At 45.7% G+C, this 21,437-nt stretch overlaps 1 protein-coding gene across 1 annotated transcript; it reads right to left on the reverse strand.

The window, feature by feature from the left end:
* Positions 1-807: 807 nt before the first annotated feature.
* On the reverse strand, positions 808-13,490 carry LOC146207657 (uncharacterized). The gene is made up of 16 exons (XM_084587133.1): positions 13,352-13,490; positions 13,004-13,099; positions 12,826-12,907; positions 12,679-12,763; positions 12,344-12,454; positions 12,112-12,198; positions 11,232-11,344; positions 10,121-10,270; positions 9,312-9,372; positions 9,166-9,235; positions 7,779-7,883; positions 7,150-7,215; positions 6,406-6,482; positions 5,655-5,753; positions 3,408-3,628; positions 808-931 (listed from the first exon to the last, which is right to left on the reverse strand). Exons 1-16 carry the CDS (start codon positions 13,488-13,490, stop codon positions 808-810), a joined length of 1,686 nt encoding a protein of 561 aa, XP_084443259.1.
* Between the last annotated feature and the right edge of the window lie 7,947 nt (positions 13,491-21,437).

Genomic DNA, 21,437 nt, shown 5'->3' on the forward strand with positions numbered 1-21,437 from the left:
TATGTAAACTTTGCAGTAGATCGTAACCAATGCAGTATTACAAAATTATGCATTCGTGTGATGACTTCCCCAGCCTCCCCGAAGTGTAAGCGGAAGTACACTGCAAAATATTTTTCTCCTGCAATAATTTGTTAAGAGTGACATCTGCTAAAGCCCAAAATCTATACTACCTAATCCACCCTTTCATTTCATTGCTTTTGATTTCATTTTATTTAGGGTACTAGTTAAGGCATATCCACCAGTCTGTTTTGTGGAAACACAAGCCGTTGGTATCATTTATCTTTTCGGTAACGGAAATATTTTACCTCAAACGCCATGCATCACCCCAGCACAGCAACTGCCATCAACGTCCTATGTTCTCAAGCATGCAGATGTTCCGTGCGGAAACTTTGTGAGACGCCCGCCACCATTTTTATATTTGTATATTCTTGCTTTTTGCTTTTTTTTTTTTTTTTTTTTTTTTGCCAGGGGAAAATAGCGTCATATGCGCAATACTTTCACTGACCTCCAACAAACTTTACTCTTTCAAAACAACAGCAAAGGGAACCACATTTAGGTGTGTCGGCTCTTTTCTAGAAGAAAGAAACATTAAATGACAGACTGCCACGCTCAACTGAAACAGTCAGTGACACGTAGGTCGACCGTGGTTTCTTCGCTCCCGCTGCAAACTGAGGTGTGGTATGTTTTGTGCAACAGGAATTCGCACACGTCGTCACTGTCCACGGCCAGGAAGCACCAGCGCGCACACAGCATTGAGTTCGAACCACGACCGCTCATGTTGGGGTGCTTGCAGGAGCACGCCCCGACTCACGCTAGCAGCCGTAGTAACGTCGCGAGGCACAGCAGGGTCGAGGCGAGGGCGAGTAGAGCACGTCCTGGGAGAGAGGTGTCGGCAGCTGACGTCCAGTTTGGTGCTCCGGAGGCACCCGACCTGCGGATGCCGGCTACTTGTTACCATACTCTAACGTCAAATCATAACAAAACTTAGAACCAGAGCCCACGCCGTCCGAATGCGTTGTTTAGAGAAATTGAGAGAGCTTTCTTAGGTTTGAGTCGAATAAACAAACTATCGTTTCCTGGTTTGAACCCAAGTTCAGACAACCGTAGAGGGCTCAGGATCAGTAGCGACCCCCTCAGCCTTCCACTGCAGCTCATTTTCTTTTCCTTTCAATCTTCTTTCACTGTTTCCTCCATCTCTTTCCTCACAGTACGGTTGAGGTGGCCACCGAGAGTGAGACAGTTACTCGCGGTATTCCCTTCATCGTAACTAATTAAACACTTCATTAGATTACGTTAAATAGATTGTGATTCCTGGTCTAAACCTAAGCATGGGTGAAGAATAATGTTGTGTAAGGGGACCGGCTGCGTGATGGACAATATGATTGAAGCAAGCAATAAATAGGCTCAGTCCCAAAACATTTAGGTCCTATATGTGCTGCTGCTTCCTACGCGTCCATCGCGCGGTGCGTCCCAATATGTCACCATGCAATCCAGTCCAGCTACGTCTCTTACATTGCCGCGAATGTCTCACAAAATTTATCAGTGTTAAGTATCCACTCTATATGTAGTCCAGTTAAATGTATGCACTGTATATAAATCCGCGTACGTGAAATTCGCAGGGAAATTGAAAGAAGCGGTTAAGAAGAAGAAAATAGCCTCGTTAAGCACGGGGACTTCTATATGGGAACTCTACTGGAATGCATATCTGAAGCAGTCCACCCAGCTTTTTGTGCTTGTTGTCCTTGTTACCCGGACGTTTCGACGGCAGTTCAGTTGCTGTAATTTAAATTGAACGGCAGCTAAAATGCAACGCCAACTGCACTTCAGACCTCACCGGTGGTTCAGCCGGCGTCAGTTGAGCAGCTCAAATGACAAGACGCCAGTCAGTGATTCCGCTTCATCAACCGAATCAATTACATATTCTCAAATCGCGTGAAAGATCTGTATTGTTTATAGTATGAGCCTTGGTGAACACCTTTCAGTAACCAAATTAGACTAAACGCGTAAGCAGGCGAGGTGGCATCGGAAAAATTGCGGTTAAGCCGTCAAACCAAACATGTCAAAATGTATTCGCTCCATGTGGTGTACATACAGCCAATAATATCGCGTGAACGCAAACCGCGCGGTGCGGCAGCGCCCTATAACGACGATAAGCAGAAAAGTGAGAGACCTCGATTTCGCTCAAGCCCCTGAAGACTACTGCAATACGAGCGTCATGTACAATGCTGTTCTTTTTACAAAGGCACACGACCTCCCACACATTCTGCCAGTTGACAAGAAGAAGATGTGCAGGATAAGACGTGTCACTGTCATATGCGTTATCTAGCAGCTTCCTCAGCATTGGCAGGCAGAGCAACGTAGATTACAGGTGTTTTCAACCTATTACTTTCAATTTCACCCCACCGCGGTGGTGTAGTAGTAGGGCGCTCGAATGCTGTGCCCGAGAATTCGGGATCTAATCTTGGCCGCGGCGGCCGCTTTTCGATGGAGGCTAAAAGCAAGGCGCCCGTGTGCTGCGCAATGAGAGTGCACGTTAAAGAACCCCAGGTGGTCGAAATTTCCGGAGCCCTCCACTACGAAGTCTCTCATAGCCCGAGTCGCTTTGGAACGTTAAACGCTAGAAACCTAAACCTTAAAATTTCATAAGACTGGAGCCGCACTCTCACTAAAAGGACAAACGAAAGAAATGAGCACACGAAGTTTGCCTGAAATATAGAAGTTTTGATGTACCGTGGCCCGCTGGAAGCTGGGAACAAAATTACGAGAGTGTGAACCAGCCACTTTGTAATCAGTGCTTCTATTACTAGCACGGTACCTATTTTAAAAGGAACCCATCTTTCAAACACCTGCTTCTTATCATCTTCGCACCGTTTCCTTTTTTTTTTTTCTTTTTCTAGCAGTCGTTGTCACACGATGCGTGTCTGTGTGAAGTTAACAGAGTAACGAAGTACGTTCGAGCTGGAAAGGACGTCATGCGCTTGCCCAAACTGTCGTCAATTTCTGAGCTTATCGTCATCATAAGGAGCTTACAGGCCATCAAAGATAGCACGATATTAATAAATATTTGATCGGCTATGTAGAATTGCGAAGTACTCAAAGCATAAAACTTACTCAAATTGTGCTTCCTTGAACTGTGGAATGGATGCTTAAATTTACAAAGACCTAAATACAAACCCTCTTTATGCATAAATTGTCCACACTGAGTGTCATCGTAGCGCAGAGCTTGTACTGACTTTCTTGGAACGTGTCGTGCAACAGTAGGTGAATGCCTCAGTTCAGCGTCATTTGGAAGACCTATACTGCCGGTCAACTTAAGGCTAGCGGAAACTGGCCTTTTAACGGTGTTATGAACATGCATTTCTTTTTCGTTTTTCTTTTATCCCCCACGCAGATGCTCGATTACTGGCCTCTTTCCGTCGCCGTGTTTGGCGTGGTGTCCGCCATGGCCCTCGTGGGAAAGCAGACCGTGGTGTCCCGCCACTTGCAGCACGGGCACAGAGCCGTTCTTCAGTTCGATGCGGAACGTGTGTGTCTGGAGCCAGGCCAGCACGTCGTGTCTTTTCAGGTGCTTCAGCTCGGAGCCCACCACGTCCAGCGTCTTGGCGTTGTAGTCGTTCAGCCAGGCCAGCTAAATGCATGAACAACGGTGGCGATGTGGTTACCAGCTGTACAGTGAATGCCGTCTAATTTGCGACCAATATCCCCGAAATGAAACAGTCGATGTCATAGGACATGCCACAAACAGCGGCCGGCTAATAAAATAACAGGGTGAAAGGGATCCGGTCAGGCACGTATTCAAATCAACAGGTGAAATAAGTATCTCTTTTTCTCTGTAATACGTCCGTTGCCATTTAGAACACCTATACTAAACGGAAAAAAAATTACAAGCAGGTAGGAAGAATTTAGAAGCATACAGCTCAAGGTAGGTGTTTGAGAAAAGTGGACTGGATTGGCTAAGAATAGATTTCGCGTTTAGCACCTGCCCAGAAAACCTATACTAGTGAAAATAGATTTATTCAGGCCCTATTCATCTGGCTCAGCTGTTTAACTCGAGTTTAGAATGACACCGCTGGTTTCGTTACAACGCGCTTTAGCCAAACTTTCTACTTTTACTTTTCTCCTTCGTACGTGCACGAATACAAAACGCTCCATAGCTGCCGAGGAAGCAGTGACGAGAAGCATTCCGTCCAAGTTGCGGTTTTGGAACCTGAAAGACGCAGTCTTAATAAGCAGGTGTATTATACGAAGAACTGTTGAAGGGGTTCTTTTCTGAAGACAAGCCATATTACAACAGCAAAGCTAATGCGCAACATAAGGACGTCGCATACATTTTAATATCGATTCATTCCTCCGAATGCCACCCCTAATCCCAACCTATCTGCTAGCCCCAGTGAGACTGCTGCACATACAGAAATTCTGGGCAAGCACACGTTTTCAGCGAAAATCTTGTTTATGAACACTTTTTTTTATTGCTTAGCGTAAGAATTCACTGTGACAAACAATACATCAGCAGATCATCTCCCGGGAGGCCTCTATTTATTTTTTCATTTATTATCAAAACCTCACCGAAGTTTTTTTTTTTTTCTTTTTATGTCATTAGTAAATTCTCGGAGCAAGCACATGGACAAATGTTAAATGTGGATGCTCGTACGGATCGGAAGTTAGACTACGTATCAATATGTTCATAACAATATAATCTGACCATATAACCCTGTGTTGTCTCGCAACTATAGCAAAACAAAAAACAAAAAGAAAATGCCCTTAACTGGTTTTCAGTGGCGTACTTCATTATTAAATTCGAGCGTGGGAGAAACTTGGAAATTGAAGATTTTACTACACATCATAAGATTTAACCATTTTCATCAGTATGTTGATAAAAGTACCTTACAATATTCCACAGTAGTTTCAAGAATAAACAAATGCGATGTCGTCCAAGAAAGCTGGTCACAAGAACGGTTCGAATAAACATGATTTTTCAACATGTCAGAACTGATATGCTAGCAATCTTCCCCCTTCTGACATGCAAGCTTACAACCGTAATAAACATATCTCTCACCGCCCGTCTTTGAACAACAGCGTGCATGGTTATGCCGACATGTACATAAATACAACCACGAACAACAACGCGAACACGTATAAACCATCACTATACTTCATCGTTATCGTACAGCGTGCGTCTTAACTAGTAGGGCACGATATTGAGAATGAAATAAAGAAAAAAAAAACGACGTGAGCGAGCTGAGCTGCCAAATCTCTCGGCGTTTCGCATTCCTCAAAGCTGCCCGTTCCACCTCGTCCCCACGTGTAATACTGCACAACGCGAGTGCCCGAGCCTCGCCACAAACAGCACGACCCATGTGCGGCTCAGCTAGTCGCACCACCAGCACCAGCCGCAGCAGCAGCAGCGCACCCTATGTAATGAGGACGCCTTCTTCGTGCCTGGGCCAGCCTTCTGGGCGTCGTGATAGGCGCGCTCGTGACGCGAATGAAGCTGTGTGTGTGGTTCGCGAGACGCGAGTGTGCTGGACGCGCGCACAACACCAAAACAAACACTCTTCTCTTTGCAGGTGCAAATAAAAGTTGAACCAAAAACAAACGTTGCTGGCCAAGAGATTGATTTCCAAGAGGAGTAAGGAGGTAGGAATGCCACTGACCTGCTCCTTGTTCAACAGCTCCCACTTGATCAGGCTTGCTTGGAACGGGACGAACGTGAGGGGTTCAAACTTGCAAAACTTGTGGGACATGAACCTGTACTGGAGGTGTGCACAAGACAGACGCACGAACAGACGTACACACAAAAGCGTACTCGTGACGGCAGTAGGCATGCGGCGTTATCGATAAACAATGCCGCGGAAGCAGCAGAAGCATTCTATCGCGGTGCTTTGATGAGATCGTTAGCCTCGTTAGCGTGCTAGCGGGGTAGATGGTAAATGGGCCTGATGACGGCTGTTGCCTTATGAAAGGAAGCACGATTTGCCGCCCGAGACTCGCTGCCGACCGTGCCGTGAAACCTGAGCAGCGGCGACCATTGCGGGCTAGCGGTGCTGTATTATATACTCTTCGTGTTGTCGCGAAGAGGAAGCAAGCTTAGCCTCATGCCACCCGTGATTCGCAATTATCTCGACCGAGCTGTTTGAAGTCGGAAGTTCGGTCATTATTGTCCAATCATCACGGCTTCCTGTTCGTTTTGGCCGCAATTCTCTGCACAGCTGTGCGAGAAGCAAAATGAAGAAATCGATACACACAAAACCAAACATCTTGGCCCACACTACCGGTGAAAAACTACATGCACGCTTCCGAATCGGCTTATAAGCTTCGTGAACCAGAAGTGGTCTACGTATAAACTATGACGTATAAACTATGCTTGACGTCATGTCAGAAAAGCCACGCCTTTTCGAGACTTACAGTGGTGTTGGCTGGTGTGATCTCCATAGAAGTTTCCAGTCGCACACCAAGCTTCTCCTCTTCGTAGTAGCCGGGCTCTGGGAAAACCGATGACGTGTGCTCTTATGTAAAACGGGCTTTTCTCCCCGCTATAAGGTTCTTGCCTAGGTTTCTTCGTAAACGGACTGTGGGAACGTATGCAAGCCGCGGGATAATGTTGTGTAATAAGGTAGAACCAGATAAGTGTATCGACCGGGCACTAACCACACCTCCCGCTAGTTCGTAAGAGATAATGAAGGTTCCGCTTGTACATCACTGCTTAGAAGACAACCTGCATCAAATACGATCCAGTGAAAGACACGACGTGTCTCCTGGCCCCTGCACATAGTGCTTTTCACCCTACCACCACGAAGAGTGCACCATGGTTTCAACGCGAATCAAGGACACCCTATAAGTCACTTCATTTACAATAAATATATTTCTATATCACCTTGAATGCAGCCGGGGGTCATTTTTGTCACCCTTCTTCAGAGTAGCTATTACGTTCTGGACGCATTTTGGACCCAGTAGGCAGTGATAGTCACGAGATGGGGAATCGATCCCGATACCCCCTGCATCCCGAGTCAGACTGAGAGTGCTATTACACTGAGAGCGAAAGGGTACATCGCTGTTCTGAACCCGCTTATTCTAAACAGTCACTCGATACTGACAGCTGAACAGGGGAAATGCGCCAAAGTGAAACGTTGGTCAGCTGATGCCACGTACCGTTTGACAAAACCATGCCAGGCAATAGAGGGTGTCCTTTACTGTATGGAGATATCAAGGGAGGACCTGCAGAAGTGACAAACAACACATTAGTAAAATCCCTTCTTCTCAAAGCATAGTATGCTGTAATGTTGCTCTGCCTCTAATTCTATAGAAAAGGTAAGTGAAGCTTTCAGGGCTGACATTAACATGGCAATGTGATAGCACGTGAGGCCATACTATAAACAAACGCTGTTTTTCAGTACAATACAAGTTTCAGTGATAAGATGAAAGATATTACAGCTATGTTAATCGCGAATCAGCGTGTGCAAGAGCGGCCTTTTTCTAAAGCTCACAATGCTACATTCATAGAGAAACTCAAGCTGGGTCTGGAGAAAAAGTGCCCGAAGTTAAAATGTGCAAGCAGTCCCCAGCATTTCACCCCAGAAGAGCGGAGCATCAGGCCGGGGGAAAGCTTGTACCCATTGAAAACCGGTGAGTACCCGGCGGCACCAGGGATCGAACCTAGTACCTCTCGAATGCGAGGCGGATGCTCTACCACAAGACCACCGCTTCGTACATTTAACAGGCAAACTTGTTGCTGGGGAAACTAAAATGCATGCAGGGGCATTTGCAAGGCCTCTACTTACGTTCGTGTGCCGTCATGTAGGCGCCGAGCCCATGGCTGACACCGTGCAAAAAGTCCAGGCCGACGCTCCAGAGAGACCGCCTTGCCACGACGTCCAGAGCGCTGTCTGAGAGAGAGAGATAGAGGGAAGAGAATTTATTCTTCTGCCTTAGCACATTGTGAATCGCAGAAGGACCCACTGTCCAAGCACTCGACAAAACAGCCCATGCGATAAGTATCAGCTTTAAACAAGGAATGTGCCTGCTATGAAACCTCGAGTGAGAGTCAGTGAAGTGTCGAGGCCGTACTTATTATGGTTACACTTCCCATATTGTTCACCCTCAAGAGAAAAAAGAAGAAATGAGCTTACTTTAATTAATATTCAATTCTGCAGCTTCTGAAACTGCTGAAACTACAGCAAGCGTTTAATTTCTTTCCTTTCTGAAATCTACCAGAGCCGCTCTTGGATGTCCAAACCTTGTCTGATTTTTTAAAGTTACTCATAACTTACCGCATCAACCATCGTTAGCGTAGTGGCACTTTTGGAACGGTAGAAGGCTTCGTCACGCCCGCTTCATATTGACTTATACGTAGACGGTGGCTTTGCTCTCACCTTGGTCCCCTTCCCACAGCAGATGCATAGCGCACTCCGCAAAGCCGTAAGCGCCCGCAGAGCGACGAGGCTGATCCAGTGGCTCGGGCCACGGGCTCGGCCGACGGATTCAAAGTCCCCTGCCCTGCCCCCTCGCCGACCCGCAAAGCAGGTGGTGCATCCCCACTCTGCGGCTTCCGCCCTGACCCGAAGGCGACGAGCAAGAATGCGCGTTCCGAAACAGTTTTGCCGTCAAGCAGAAACTGGCACGCGTCGCAGGCTTCACACGCCGCCGGGAGCTTCGTTCGGCGAGAGATCTGTTTTAAACATTGCTTTAATACTGTTTTAAACATTGCACGCCAGACACAGAAAAGAGACAGGCATCTATATACATGTACCTCGAGTTCTAGCGCGGTCCCTCTCTTGTTCTGGAGTAACTTCAGTGTTTCATTGCCCTATCGCTTCATCGCTTCATTGCAACATTGCCTTCCTGGTTTGCCAAGGAGGCCCCCCATAAACATTCACAAGTGCACAGCAAGCTGCAAAAAAAAGAGTTGCAACTCCGCAACAAGTTCTGTAAAATTAGCGCAAGTCAGCTGTTCTGAAGTTATATTAAAGAGTTATATGACTTCTGGAAGAAATCACACCATGAAGTTCCAATAGGCAGCAGTATCTTTCAATTATGTCACCCAATGAGCAGGCAATAGAGGAAATACTTCTTGATCATTCCTCGTTAAACTTCCCAGTCTCCTCACGGCGTGCAAGATCACTGGATTTTAGAGCGTAGTTCATGGCTGGCACGGAATACGGTGCGTACCTTTGGTTCCTTCAGGAAACACCGTCAGATACATGTCGATCATGCCGATGAGCACCCTCGTGTAGACTTCCTGAGTGTTAAAAACAACACTCATCAGTGATGTGTCATATAGTGCACTGTAACCGTTGCCACTTCTTTGCGCTTACTTTTTCGAACTCTGTTGGTGTTCCGAGGTGAACAGTCCTTGCAATATCTGTGGTGCCATCTCTGCAACAGAACAGAGAGTAACTGTGAAACCCAGAAGGTGTCGGAGCATCATTTCTGCGCATTACAAGTGTGCTAACTTAATAAATAAATTTTATAAAGTGCGTAAGAAATTTAATCGCTCAATTAGATAAACTACAGCAAGAAATAAGCCGTTCCTACCATTTTCATATCTAGTCTGGCTCCGTTATTACAAATTAATACACTGACTCTAGACCAAATGGGATAGCGGCACTTTTATGACAAGCCTCTCCACTTATTTGCTGAGCGAGGCGGATGGCTTATATTAATACTATGCTGTGAATAAAAAGAATGCAAAACACTGTAAAATGAACGTGTCCCGGCCTGTGCCAAAAAGTGCGACTTTCTACAGGGCATACGCTGTGTACACAGGGTCAAATAGAGGCGCAATAAAAGGAGAGCAACGACCTTTTCATATCCCGTCATCCTGACCAATAGCTCGTGGCCGCTGCATGAAACTACCAACAGAATTTCTGGTTCGCATACAAAAATATTCTTTAAAGAGAAATCAAAGCCTTTTTTTTAGCAACGAAGAGTTAATGCTCTATTTTTATGCAAACATTCTTGGCAGTACCACGACAGCGCTGTGAAAAAAAAAGTTTAGCATAACCTCCTCCACACGCTTTACCGTGTTTTGTTGTTGTTGTTTTTTATCACGAAGTGTACCCTCATACATGAACTGCATTCTTTCTACGCAGCACTGCGCTCCGCCATGTCTGCCTACGCTTACAGGTACTGCGCTCCGGAGTCGATGAGAACGAGGCTGGCGTTGCTGATGTAGCCGCCCGAGCCGTTGCGGGGGTGGTGGGTGGGGGCGGCCGCATTGGGTCCCACGGCCGCCACGCTGCTGAAGCTCTCGCCTCGGTAGTGCGGCTGGTGGCTGCGATCATCGAGCAACACCCATGCTTAAGACATGCCTGTTTCATACTGCCAACCAGCGAGCACCATCATTTTTTATGCTGCTTAGCATATATGATGCACATCATACACATCACCTAGTTGGAAGCGCCCCACGAGCATGTCATCAACAAAGACATCAAAGCCTTTTTGCCAACAAGGGCTGCCAATGGACAGCGGTTGAAAAACCATTGGTTTTCAACGTGATGATTACTGTTTTGAATGTGACTGGGTATCTGTTAAGCACAAGCATCACCTGGAGCTGCAGAAAAGGAAATGCAGCTGTGCAATTGTGACGTGATGGAAAGCACGTGCGAGCACTTGACCCTAAAGTAAACATTAATATTTTTTTGCATAATTCCCGTCAGTTAATTCAGCGAACTATAAGGAAATAATATGAGCAGTACACATTACGGCAGTATTCTGTCGGTTTCACACAGCTGCAATTTCCCTCTTCTTTTTTTAATTTTTGGTTAAAGTTATGTGAAACACACTGTATGTAACGAGTAAAATAACCCCAATGCTTTAAAGGAGCAATTTTCTATTGTGCTCTTTCCAGCGACCCCAAATGTTGTCAAGGAGCACTTATGGCTTTAACAGTTACTCCACATGGATCAGGATGAACCAATGAAGGCTATATAAGGGCTCAAAAGGGACTGTTCGAAAACTGCTAGATTAGGAATGCGTACATCCAAATAACATCTCGCTGCAAATGATCAGACGTTACCTGCGATGTACACGCAGACCGCGAACTGTTCCGCTTGCGTGTGCAATAGCATATACATCAACAAACATGATGTCGTATATATATTCTGTAGGAAGCGACACTTCAACTCCGGTAAAATCATCCCGGCTGTCCACTTTAATGTCATGCATAACAGGCTTGTCGCGCGTAGCAAGCTTATTACAGTTAATGCGCTTGTCACGCATAAAATGCTACTCGCCTCCTTATTCGTTCCAGCTCGTAGATGACCCGGGCTTCCGTCCATGGTTTCTTTGCGATGAAATCTCTCTCCATATGCGCAAGCATCGTGACAAATACAACGGAGTCTTTCATCTGCAGAAAAAGAAAAGGTGCCATTCTTTGAGAAAGCCCCATTCAGATCACCAATTAGCAAAACATTCAATGTTTACAATTACGCAGTCAATCAAGACCATCGTAAGTTATAACTAATGAGTACTAGGCCTGTCGTGCATAATGATGAGTTACTCTAGAGTTCAGTGCTCGCGTTCAGACCAAAGTGTACGCATTGGTACTGCTCCCGCTTGTGGTAACGTCGGTGCTATAGAAAAGAGCGTAGATGATGTGAGCATTTTCTCACCATTGATGCAAAAAAAAAATGCTTCCTGAGGAAATGTCGTTTCGTGTTTCTAACAACTCATCCATTTTATATCATAGCAGTGGAGCGAAGTTAACAGCAGTTTCCAAGCACCAATGTCTGCTTTTGAAAAATATGGCTACTCTGGAGCTCACTCGAGATTTTTTATGTTTATGGAAGTAAATGAATTTCACTCAAAGCCAAATTCTGTCCTTCCTATATTCGCTAAAATTTTCGTACTCGCGATACTGCTCATGGACACATTCTAACTTACTGGCTGCTTCGCTGGCACTCTCGCGCACACATTAAAAAGTTTAACTGAGCACCAATTCACTTAAGTATTTGCTAGTAAAATCACGGTGCCACAGTGTACTTTCTCACAATATTTCCCGTCGCTTAAAGCTGCCTCAATCCTGACTTGACTAGTTCTTAACTATGCTGATAAAAGTGAATACCGTGAATAGCACTCATCGCACACCTACGTATGCGCTTAGGTGGTCCTTACGTGAGCATTTCGAATGCCTCGAAGTTCGACGTTGTTCTTCACCGTCATCATCATTTTGATTGGCGCTTCACTGACAACAAGCTTGTCCTGTGGGAGAAACAGAAGGTGAAAATTCTTTTAAATACTGGGGCATGTGGCAGCAGCCAAGCATTTGTTTGCGCAGTGTCAGCTAGCTGACATTGCGTAGCTGACCTTTTAGAACAAGTTAAAAGAGCATGCGTAGTCCGCTTACCACATCGATGTGGCCGCAGATGGCGTAACTGCAGAATGGCGACACAAGAAGTCTGTTCACTGAATTTCCATTGATGTTCATCTCGTTGTACGCAAGCTTGTAGTCTTTCCACTGAAAAGAAATATTCTTGAATATTTTATTTTACAACTCACGATTGATTGATTGATTGATTGATTTCGATTGACTCAAGTTGAAGTTGAAGGTTTATTTCCGCAAATGGTGTTGCGAGGACAGCCAGGGGAAAAGCTGTATAGACAGCTTGAGAGGTCCTGGCTTCCTCTGTAAGCCAGGACTGGTCTCGACTTATAGTTCCAGAGAAAGAAAATTGTTCACACCTGAACACAGGCCCAGTTGTTGCAATCATCCATGATGAGGTAATTTCGGATAGCCGAGGTTATTTTATGTGAACTCACGTACAGCCTGAAAATGAAAGTATGGTAGTTCATCAAACATACGCTGTCAGTGATGTGCTCATGGCGTACTTTTGCTCGTCTTGAGATAAGAACACAAAGGCCTCGAAGACTGGTGTGTAAGGCACATCGTTACCGCGCAGGTTGTACAGCCCTGCGAACGAAGAAAGCAAGCAAGGAAATCGCGGCAATCTTTGGGTACACAAACAAAAAAGAGACTGCGAGGTTTTAAAAGCATATGTCATCTTACATGCAATCTCCCCAAGGTCCGTCACTAGAATGGCGTCGATTCCAGACTTCTTGAGAAATTCGCGCACTTTGCGAATTTTGTCTTGCCAACTTTCACCTGAGATTACGGGAAAAAAAAAAGCGCGTCAAGCCATGTGTTTGAGAAAGCCATAAAAATCATGTTAGTACATTTCAAAAACTCTTGTCCCTCGTTTCCAATAAATAACAAGGTGCGCATATTGTTCGCTTTTTCCCTCCCCAGTTCACAATGACCTCCGGCGTATCAGTATTGACTTGAATGCGTTTATGGAAAGCTGAACTGCTAAAAAATTAAGCAGAAGAAGGAAATTTGAATTTTTCATGAACGTACCAGCAAACTCGACGCTGTGGGTAACGATGGTGCTGTTGACTTCGTACGGCCTGCCCTCCATAGGGGTCCACATCTCGTCTACCAGATGGCGCGGTTCACCAATGAGTTCAATGCCAAAAGGATGAAGGCTCTCCTCCATCCTGCGAAACTGCGTTCCGCATATGAACAGGACACAGGTGAAAATAATGATCCAGCGTGCACAAATGAAAGAAAGCTCTCCGCAAGGAAGCAATTAATCTAAGGAGCAGTGCATGAATCCGCGCAGTTCTTGGAATCACCATTTACACCTGTTTATAATATCAGTACCATTATGCACGCGCTCGACGAATATTGATATACTGGACCGAACACAGAAGTGTGTAGATCGATTCGCGACGGGAGACTGATTTCACGAACCATTCGTGCGATACTGTGAAACGTTTGGGACGACCATTGCTCTCTGATATGCCTAAATATTTACAATCAGCTTTACTTGTTAATACTGTCACACTGGGTGACTTGAGGCCAGATAGGAGGAAAAGGAGGTTTTATGCCAGGAAGGAAGCCCAGAGGTTCTCTCTGGGCTGCCCCTTAGAAGCGGCACAGACGCAAAAGCGCGAGCAGCATATTGTTGTCCTTCTTCGCTCAGTCATGCACCACCTGACAATGCCAAATGGCAATATTGCAATATTCTAAATATAAAGCTGGAACTAACAGTGAAACTTACCGAAAGAAACATGATTATGCGTCTGCGTGAACAGCAGTGTAAAGTTAATAGAGTACAGCTGCCTACTAAATGTTCTTAACTTTTTTTCCCCGCACAATACACGAATGGAACTGCTTGCAGGTTGAGATTGTCACTGTGCCTTCTTTGTATTTTAGCATTATTTTACATTATTGCACGACAACACTTTTATATTATTTTAACCACGTGGTTGGCGCATGATAGCTTCAGTTGCTTATGTGCCACAAAACCCAGCACAACACATTTTTTAATTTCTGAATTAATTAATTTCTGCATTATTTTTGAGCTTCATCATGCACCTCATATTTAAATTGTTCACTGTCCATTATAACACTGTCACTGAATTTTTGTGTTCGTTTTCACTTGCATAATGTCTGTAATTTGTATACTTCACCGAATTCTGCATTCCATCTTCTTCTATGCTACAATAATGCCCTGAAAGGCGCTACAGGAACCTGTATAAAAAGAAGTATTGCTAGTGCGAGTGCGTACCGTCCTTCCCTGTTTAAAAACTCCGTCGCGCTGACCACCTCAATAATGCCTCTCACCCACAGTGCCACAAAATGCCGCGCAGGACTTGGAACCATGCGTCACGCTGTGTGCGCACTTGCCTCCTGGAAAGGAACGATGCGCGAGTCGACGCCGACTCTCGAGGGGCCGTGCAGGTTACTCTTGAGCCACTCCTCGATGACGGGCACGTCCGGCTGGCCGCCGTTCATGAGCACCCAGTTGCAGTCGAGCTCCTCTTCGGCCTGGAGCATGTACCGACCCTCCACCCACAAGGCGGCAAAGTCCATCAGCACCACGGCCGTACCTGGTCGCGCATCGAAGGCAAGACCAACACGAGGCATGTGTGAGCGAGAAAATCCTCGAAACAGGAGGAAAGAATTCTATGAGAAAAAAGCGCATAGCTTGAGGAATATTTCTAAATTCAGAATAATGTATAGCTGAGTGATGCTCGGAAAAATCTTCCTTTGAGGGCATATTTCGTGCGTGTAAAACATGCGACGTTCGACTTGTTAACCCAAAATCGCGCAACAGAATATTGGCCTCCGTTGGCGAATTTCGATTCAGTTGAGAATGTGAAGTCGGTGCCAGGTCCATGCTAGCGATCGAGAACAATCCAGAGTGCTCCACGGCTTTGCCCTCGCAGCCCAACGGCAGATACGAAGCGTTGGGCTCCCCACACCGAGCTATTGCCCACGCGTTGCCATTGTTTTGAAATAAGCTTAAGCCGCATGCCAATACCTTTCCTAGCAGCCCAGAAATAATTGCGTGTGTGGGAATCGGTACGTATTTCACGAATCTGAATGTAGCTTAGTTTATAAAATAAACTGTTTTTCTTTCCTTTCGTTTTTCTTTAGCCGCTACTGCCAACACGGCTTCAGAAAACACCAAGGCAAGGATTTTTCTCAAACCTCGTCCCGCGAAAGAGGTCACCGCTATCATTGCCAGTTTGCACAAGCACACAAAAGTGGCAGTTGCACTTCATGCACCTTTACGACCGAGTTATAATTCCCCTAGATGGATCGTGGTATGCAGCAAACAAAGACGCTTGGAGCAAATCAGGAGCTCAAAAAGTTTCAAATATCTTCCACATGGTGTGAGTTCTGTGAAACCTACTACAAGACTACTGACTGAGGTTGTCAGTAGTCCACTGACTGAGACGTGTGGCTGAGTGCCATACCCATTAACGCACTCACGATAAGATAGGACTAAAATTATATGTATCAAACTATTCACGGGTCTACCGAAAGCTCATTGAATAATACCGATGTACCCTTACGCAACTATCGCCTCTCTAGGCACCATTACAAGGCGCGTTCTATTTCTGCTGAGCTGCTTCAGCTACAGTATGAAAGCTTACCCGTGTCGCCCGAAAAGCCGGTGAGATACTGTCTCCTCTTGTAATGCGGAGGCACGAACTCATTCTAAGAAAGAAAGAAAGAAAGAAAGAAAGAAAGAAAGAAAGAAAGAAAGAAAGAAAGAAAGAAAGAAAGAAAGAAAGAAAGAAAGAAAGAAAGAAAGAAAGAAAGAAAGAAAGAAAGAAAGAAAGAAAGAAAGAAAGAAAGAAAGAAAGAAAGAAAGAAAGAAAGAAAGAAAGAAAGAAAGAAAGAAAGAAAGAAAGAAAGAAAGGTTCTAAAGTGATTCCAGTGCAACATAAGCACGGTACCTGCTTGTGCTATGAATCTCTATGCCGTTGGACGTGTGTGCCGCGTAAAACCAAGAGACCATTAACGACCAGGAAAGAAAAATGTTAAAGAAGTTTTGCATTAACACAAGGCTTCTATGATAAGTTTATTTTGCGAAGAAAATGTCTGGTCATTCTTGGCCTTTTCTTATCTTTATAACCCCACGGGACATTAAAAAAAAAAAAAAAAAATTCCGCACTGTTTTACAGATGAGCGGTATTTTCATTCGCAAATAGTCCTTGCGCCCTATGTGGCGAAAATGTTGTTCGCTATGCGGTTTTAACCGTGCCAGAGATCGCATTGAGTCACTCGAAAATTCTGCCCTCAATCTATACATGACATAACATAACATAAAGGCAAATAGGAGAAAGTAGGAAAGCTGCATCTTACGTTGTGAGCATCCTCAGAGGGAATAATATAACCTTGGAAGTTCTCCTTGCTTAGAAGATGGCGGAGTTGCGTTAGCCGGGCGGTTGTATTCACTCGTAGCGGAGAAACAGAGTGGTTCTTGAGAAATGAAATAAATAAAGAACCGAACATATATGTCAATGAGTTGCTGCTGAAAGTTCATGCACGATATTAAAATTGAGAAACAACGCTATTTAACCCCGTAATACATTTGCTATAGGCATCGCTAAAATATGACCACGCATTTACAGATGTGCCGAAGGTGCCTTTTCGTGATGTTTTGTTATTTTTCATTTTGTAATAAGTTGCGATACACTGTGCTTTCACGATGCAGGAATGTGAATTTTGGTCGTTTTGTCATTATAAATTCTTGCCTTATCGTGGAGCTCCACATTCGGTGTCTATCGTAGGCATATACAGCCTTTATCAAAAGTTTTCAGCCCAGGGCGTCTACTTCTGAGCGATACTATGTGGATCGTAATGCATTCCCAGGTTTCTATATTTGCTGAAGACAAGAATATTTTTCGTCCTACCCTCTCCAATGGCTAGGACTTCCACGATTATTACAGAAGTCATATTATAGGACTTAAAAGCAAACCCTCTGGGCTGTAAACTTTTGATAAAGGCTGTACAAGGTTTTATTGCTAAGATCGAGATACCGTTTAAAGGTTTCATAAACGGTTTTCAGGCACCATCCCAAACAAACAGCGTGAACACAAATTTTCACTACCGACCAGCGTGCAGGGGAATCGGTGGGTTGAAGGCAGAAAAAAATTTAGTGAACCGTTTTCAAGATGGCAGCGAGCATACATGAATAGAGAAAGCTTGCATTAAGAGTCATTCCTTATCATCGACCTGAGCGTAGCCACTAAGCCACAAATAAAAGCTACGCACCGCTTTCGCCCCGAACCTCGGCCAATTTTTCTTGAACGCTAAGATTTAGAGTTTATAACGCGTGGCTACCTCTTTAAATCCTGGGTTCGCAATCTGCGCTACCTTGAGGCATTCCCCTGAGCACGCTAGAAGAGCAATAAATGCGTAATTTTAATACACTTTCATAGAAATCGTTCCAACAAAGCAAGAAGTTTATGAAATACGATTGACACTCACCACGCCGAACACGCAAGACGGTCGGCTTTCTTCGGGCTTCGAGAACATGTAAAACGGGGATTTGTGGTTGCCAGCATCATCGAGTAGTGTCGGGGGCAGAGTGCCGTGTGTCGTCTCCACTGAAAAGAAAGCGGTTTTTGCAATGAAGCGCAAGCCGTAGGAGGTTCTGAAATTGACATCATGTGGCCACCGCATGGGAAATGTTTGTACAGTTCCTCACATACCGCCCCGCCGGGTTGGCGCAGTGGTTACGGCGCTCGACTACTGTTCCCAAAGATGCGGGATCGAATCCCGGCCTCGGCGGCCGCTTTTCGATGGCGGCGAAAAGAAAGGCGCCCGTGTGCTGTGCGATGTCAGTGCACGTTAAAGAACCCCAGGTGGTCGAAATTTCCGGAACCCTCCACTACGGCGTCTCTCATAGCCTGAGTCGCTTTGGGACATTCGACCCCACAAACCAAACCAAACCAGTTCCTCACATACCAACCAGCACACGTCCGTGGTTTCTGGCGCGCACGATGTAGAGGAAATAAGTGGCGTTTTTCAGCACAGAAACAAGAATGTGTTGCTTATCGGCTTCACGCTGCGCGAAAACCCTTTTCTGCGCTTCTGTTAGATATATTTAATACGTGCAAAGTTTCCAGCAGACCCCATTGATTTGAAACCGCGGACATATTTCGCTCATAACGACACTGCACGCAGAGCCAGAGGGAAAACTGAAAAGCACACATCCAGTCCCCTCGAGGATAAGAGAGTCGGGTGTGCCTCAGTGCAGTGCGGTTAAGTGCTGTAAATGCGGCAGAGTGCAGCGTTAATCTGCAGCATGCAATTTTATTTTGTTATTTTTGTGCAAATGAAGCCTTTTAAAATCTGTCCACAGTATTGTAAATTTGGTTTGAGTGGTGGGATTCCTGAATCGACTCAGGCTATGAGAGACGCCGTAGTGGAGGGCTCCTTCAATTTCGATCACCTGGGGTTCTTTAACTGACATTGCACAGCACACGGAAGCCCTCTCTGCTTCGCCTTCGTCGACAGTCGCTGGCGGTCGGGTTCGAACTCAGGTACTCCGGTACGTTGCAACTGAATTATAAGAAAAGAAAGGCGCGGTATCTCGCATTCTTCGGTGGATGCCTGATTTATTTTTTTTAAACTGATTTATTTATAGGAAGGGAATTAAGGCGCGGTAACTGTCTCACTTGTTTTCTGTGGACACCGCAACCGCGCCGTAAGGGACGGGAGGAAGGTGGGAGTGAAAGTGGAAAGAGAGAAAGAGGAGCCGTAGTGGAGGGCTACGGAGTAATTTCGACCACCTGGGGATCTTTAACGCGCGCTGACATCGCACAGCACACGGACACCTCTTCGTTTCGCCTCCATCGAAACGCAGCCACCGAGGTCGGGTTCGAACCCGGGCTGTGGATGCCTGAACCGCGCCTTAAGGGAAGGTGGATGCCTGAACCGCGCCTTAAGGGAAGGTAGGAAGGCGGGAGTTAAAGAAAGAGAAGAGGAGCTGCTGTAGCAGAGCGCTACGTAATACGTTCGACCATCTTGCTCAGGCTTTTCCCCATTCCCGCACACCAGTCTTTCGCCTTTATTATTATATTGAACGCCCCACCGCGGTGGCGCAATGGCTAAGATGCCCGACTACTGTACCGGAGTATCCGGTTCTAAACCCGACCGCCGGCGGCTGCGTTTCGATGGATGCGAACGGAGAGGGGTCCTTGTGCTCTGTGATGTCAGTACACGTTAAAGATTTCCAAGGAATCGAAATTACACCGAAGCCCTCCACTACGGCACCTTTATTTCTCTTTCCGCTTTAACCTCCGCCTTCCACCCTACCCTTACGGCGCGGTTCAAGTTTATATGGGGGGACAGGTAGGTCACCGCCGCTTGCGGCGGGGGCTAGCCTGCCACCGAATTTGTATCTGTTGTAGGCCGTCATTGCACCCGCCACCGCTTAGGTGGTGGACGACGGCTGTTGCGGCGCGCGTCTTTCTCTCCCTCTTGTTTTTATTTATTCCCTATTTTCTCTTCTGTCTGCGCGAGGCAGCGGAGGTGGCTCAGCTACAGAGCCAGTAGCAGGCCCGTGCATTTTCTTTTCCTTCTTCCTTCGGTCGCAACAAGGACAGCATGAGCCATTAAAGGCATTCGCCTTAAAAGAAAAGCAGCGTAGTGGAGGACTCCAAAATCCTTTGAACGCATAGAGATCATTAATGCCCTGCCACTGCAAAGCACATGGGCGACTTAAGTGTTTTGCCTCCACTAAAACAATATCAAGCTTCTCTTGTAGGAGGGACCTGAGACAGGTGTGACATATATAAGTGGGAATATAGCTACACGCCTGGAGCTGAAGCCGTGTTCGGGCTGTAAGCTCCATCAACAACGATGGAGGGATACTGTCGCACCTGTAACAATTCAAAAACATTCAGCAGCTCTTTTTATAAATCTCCAAGAGCGCTTAGCAGAACTTATATCATGGCACCCAAACTGACTCGCGCATATACTATTAGTTTATCTGACCTTAGGTGAGGGCACACCTTCTTAAGGTAACAGTACTTGTTTTACAACTGCCTTGTTTGGAAGCGCCAAGACAGCGTCCCACATCCCATTTCCCATATTCTGAAAACAACCACTTACCGGCGATTGCCGCCAGGAGAAGCGAGGCAAACACGCAGCGTCTCATCCTGGACGAGGCGATTGGGATCGCGGCCAGCCTCCGAAGAAAACCATGGAAATGGGGATCAGAAAACGTCGTCTTCGGAAGGGCACAGCGCAGAACGTGAAAGACTTAGTTGGCTTGATGACGATTACTACTCGCCGCCGCTGTGGAACATTTTTTCTTCTTTGTCACTGCGGCCGATGTAGTCTGGTTCTTTTTTGATTGAATGTGGTGTCACTTGTAAGAACCTGCCTCTTGAGGGCTGATCCAAACATGTACCTCCTGTCAACTTGTGTATTAGCCCGTTATACTTTGTGGCACGGGCAGAGGCTCTTTATTTTTCTTTCCTTTTGCATGCTTCCACATAATATATGTCAACTTGTGTAGCGGAATAATATCATCACTACCACCACAGGGCGGCTTTCTCACCGCATTCCTCTTTTACGTCCGTGCAAAGCACATCCTAAAACATCAAAAATGATATATCCTCTTTAAGGTGCCTCCAAAATCCTTATTAGAGCCGGTATACACTACTCAATAAATCACCCTTGTATACCTGGTGAATGGACACTAGTCAAAGTGATTCCTTTACTGAAACATAATGGTGGTGGCTATACCTTGCACAATAGTAGACCAATACCATTAGCATCAAACTGGTAAAATTAATTGAAAAGGTAGTACTCCTACGTGTTACCCAGTTCGTGGTACAAGAACATATTCTTAGTCCCTGTCAAATACGTTTTCGCTCAAAATGATCGATATGGAATGCGCATACCGACCTTGAGAGTCGAATTCTCCTTGCGCGGCGCCAGAAAATGCATGCTGCTTTAGTGACACTGGATATAGCAATGGCATATGACAGTGTAGAGCCCAGAATTTTATTGCAAAGATTACAGGCTCTGTGGTTTTCGCAATATTTTTTTGCGTGGATATTAGCATTTCTACAAAAAGTTGTCTTTTTTGTATTAGCATTCCTACAAAAAAGACGGTTTTATTGTG

This window comes from Amblyomma maculatum, chromosome 1 (assembly GCF_055883805.1).
Source record: "Amblyomma maculatum isolate TAMU_Amacu chromosome 1, ASM5588380v1, whole genome shotgun sequence".
Classification (NCBI taxonomy): domain Eukaryota; kingdom Metazoa; phylum Arthropoda; class Arachnida; order Ixodida; family Ixodidae; genus Amblyomma; species Amblyomma maculatum.

Bases quoted from the DNA above. Each gene is read 5' to 3' on its own strand.
- LOC146207657 (XM_084587133.1), bottom strand. From the start codon at position 13,490: ATGGAGGAGAGCCTTCATCCTTTTGGCATTGAACTCATTGGTGAACCG. The intron at 12,199-12,343 runs GTAAGCGGACTA...TTTCTCCCACAG, and splicing joins TCTGCGGCCACATCGATGTG to GACAAGCTTGTTGTCAGTGA. The intron at 9,236-9,311 runs GTAAGCGCAAAG...TTTAACACTCAG, and splicing joins CACCAACAGAGTTCGAAAAA to GAAGTCTACACGAGGGTGCT.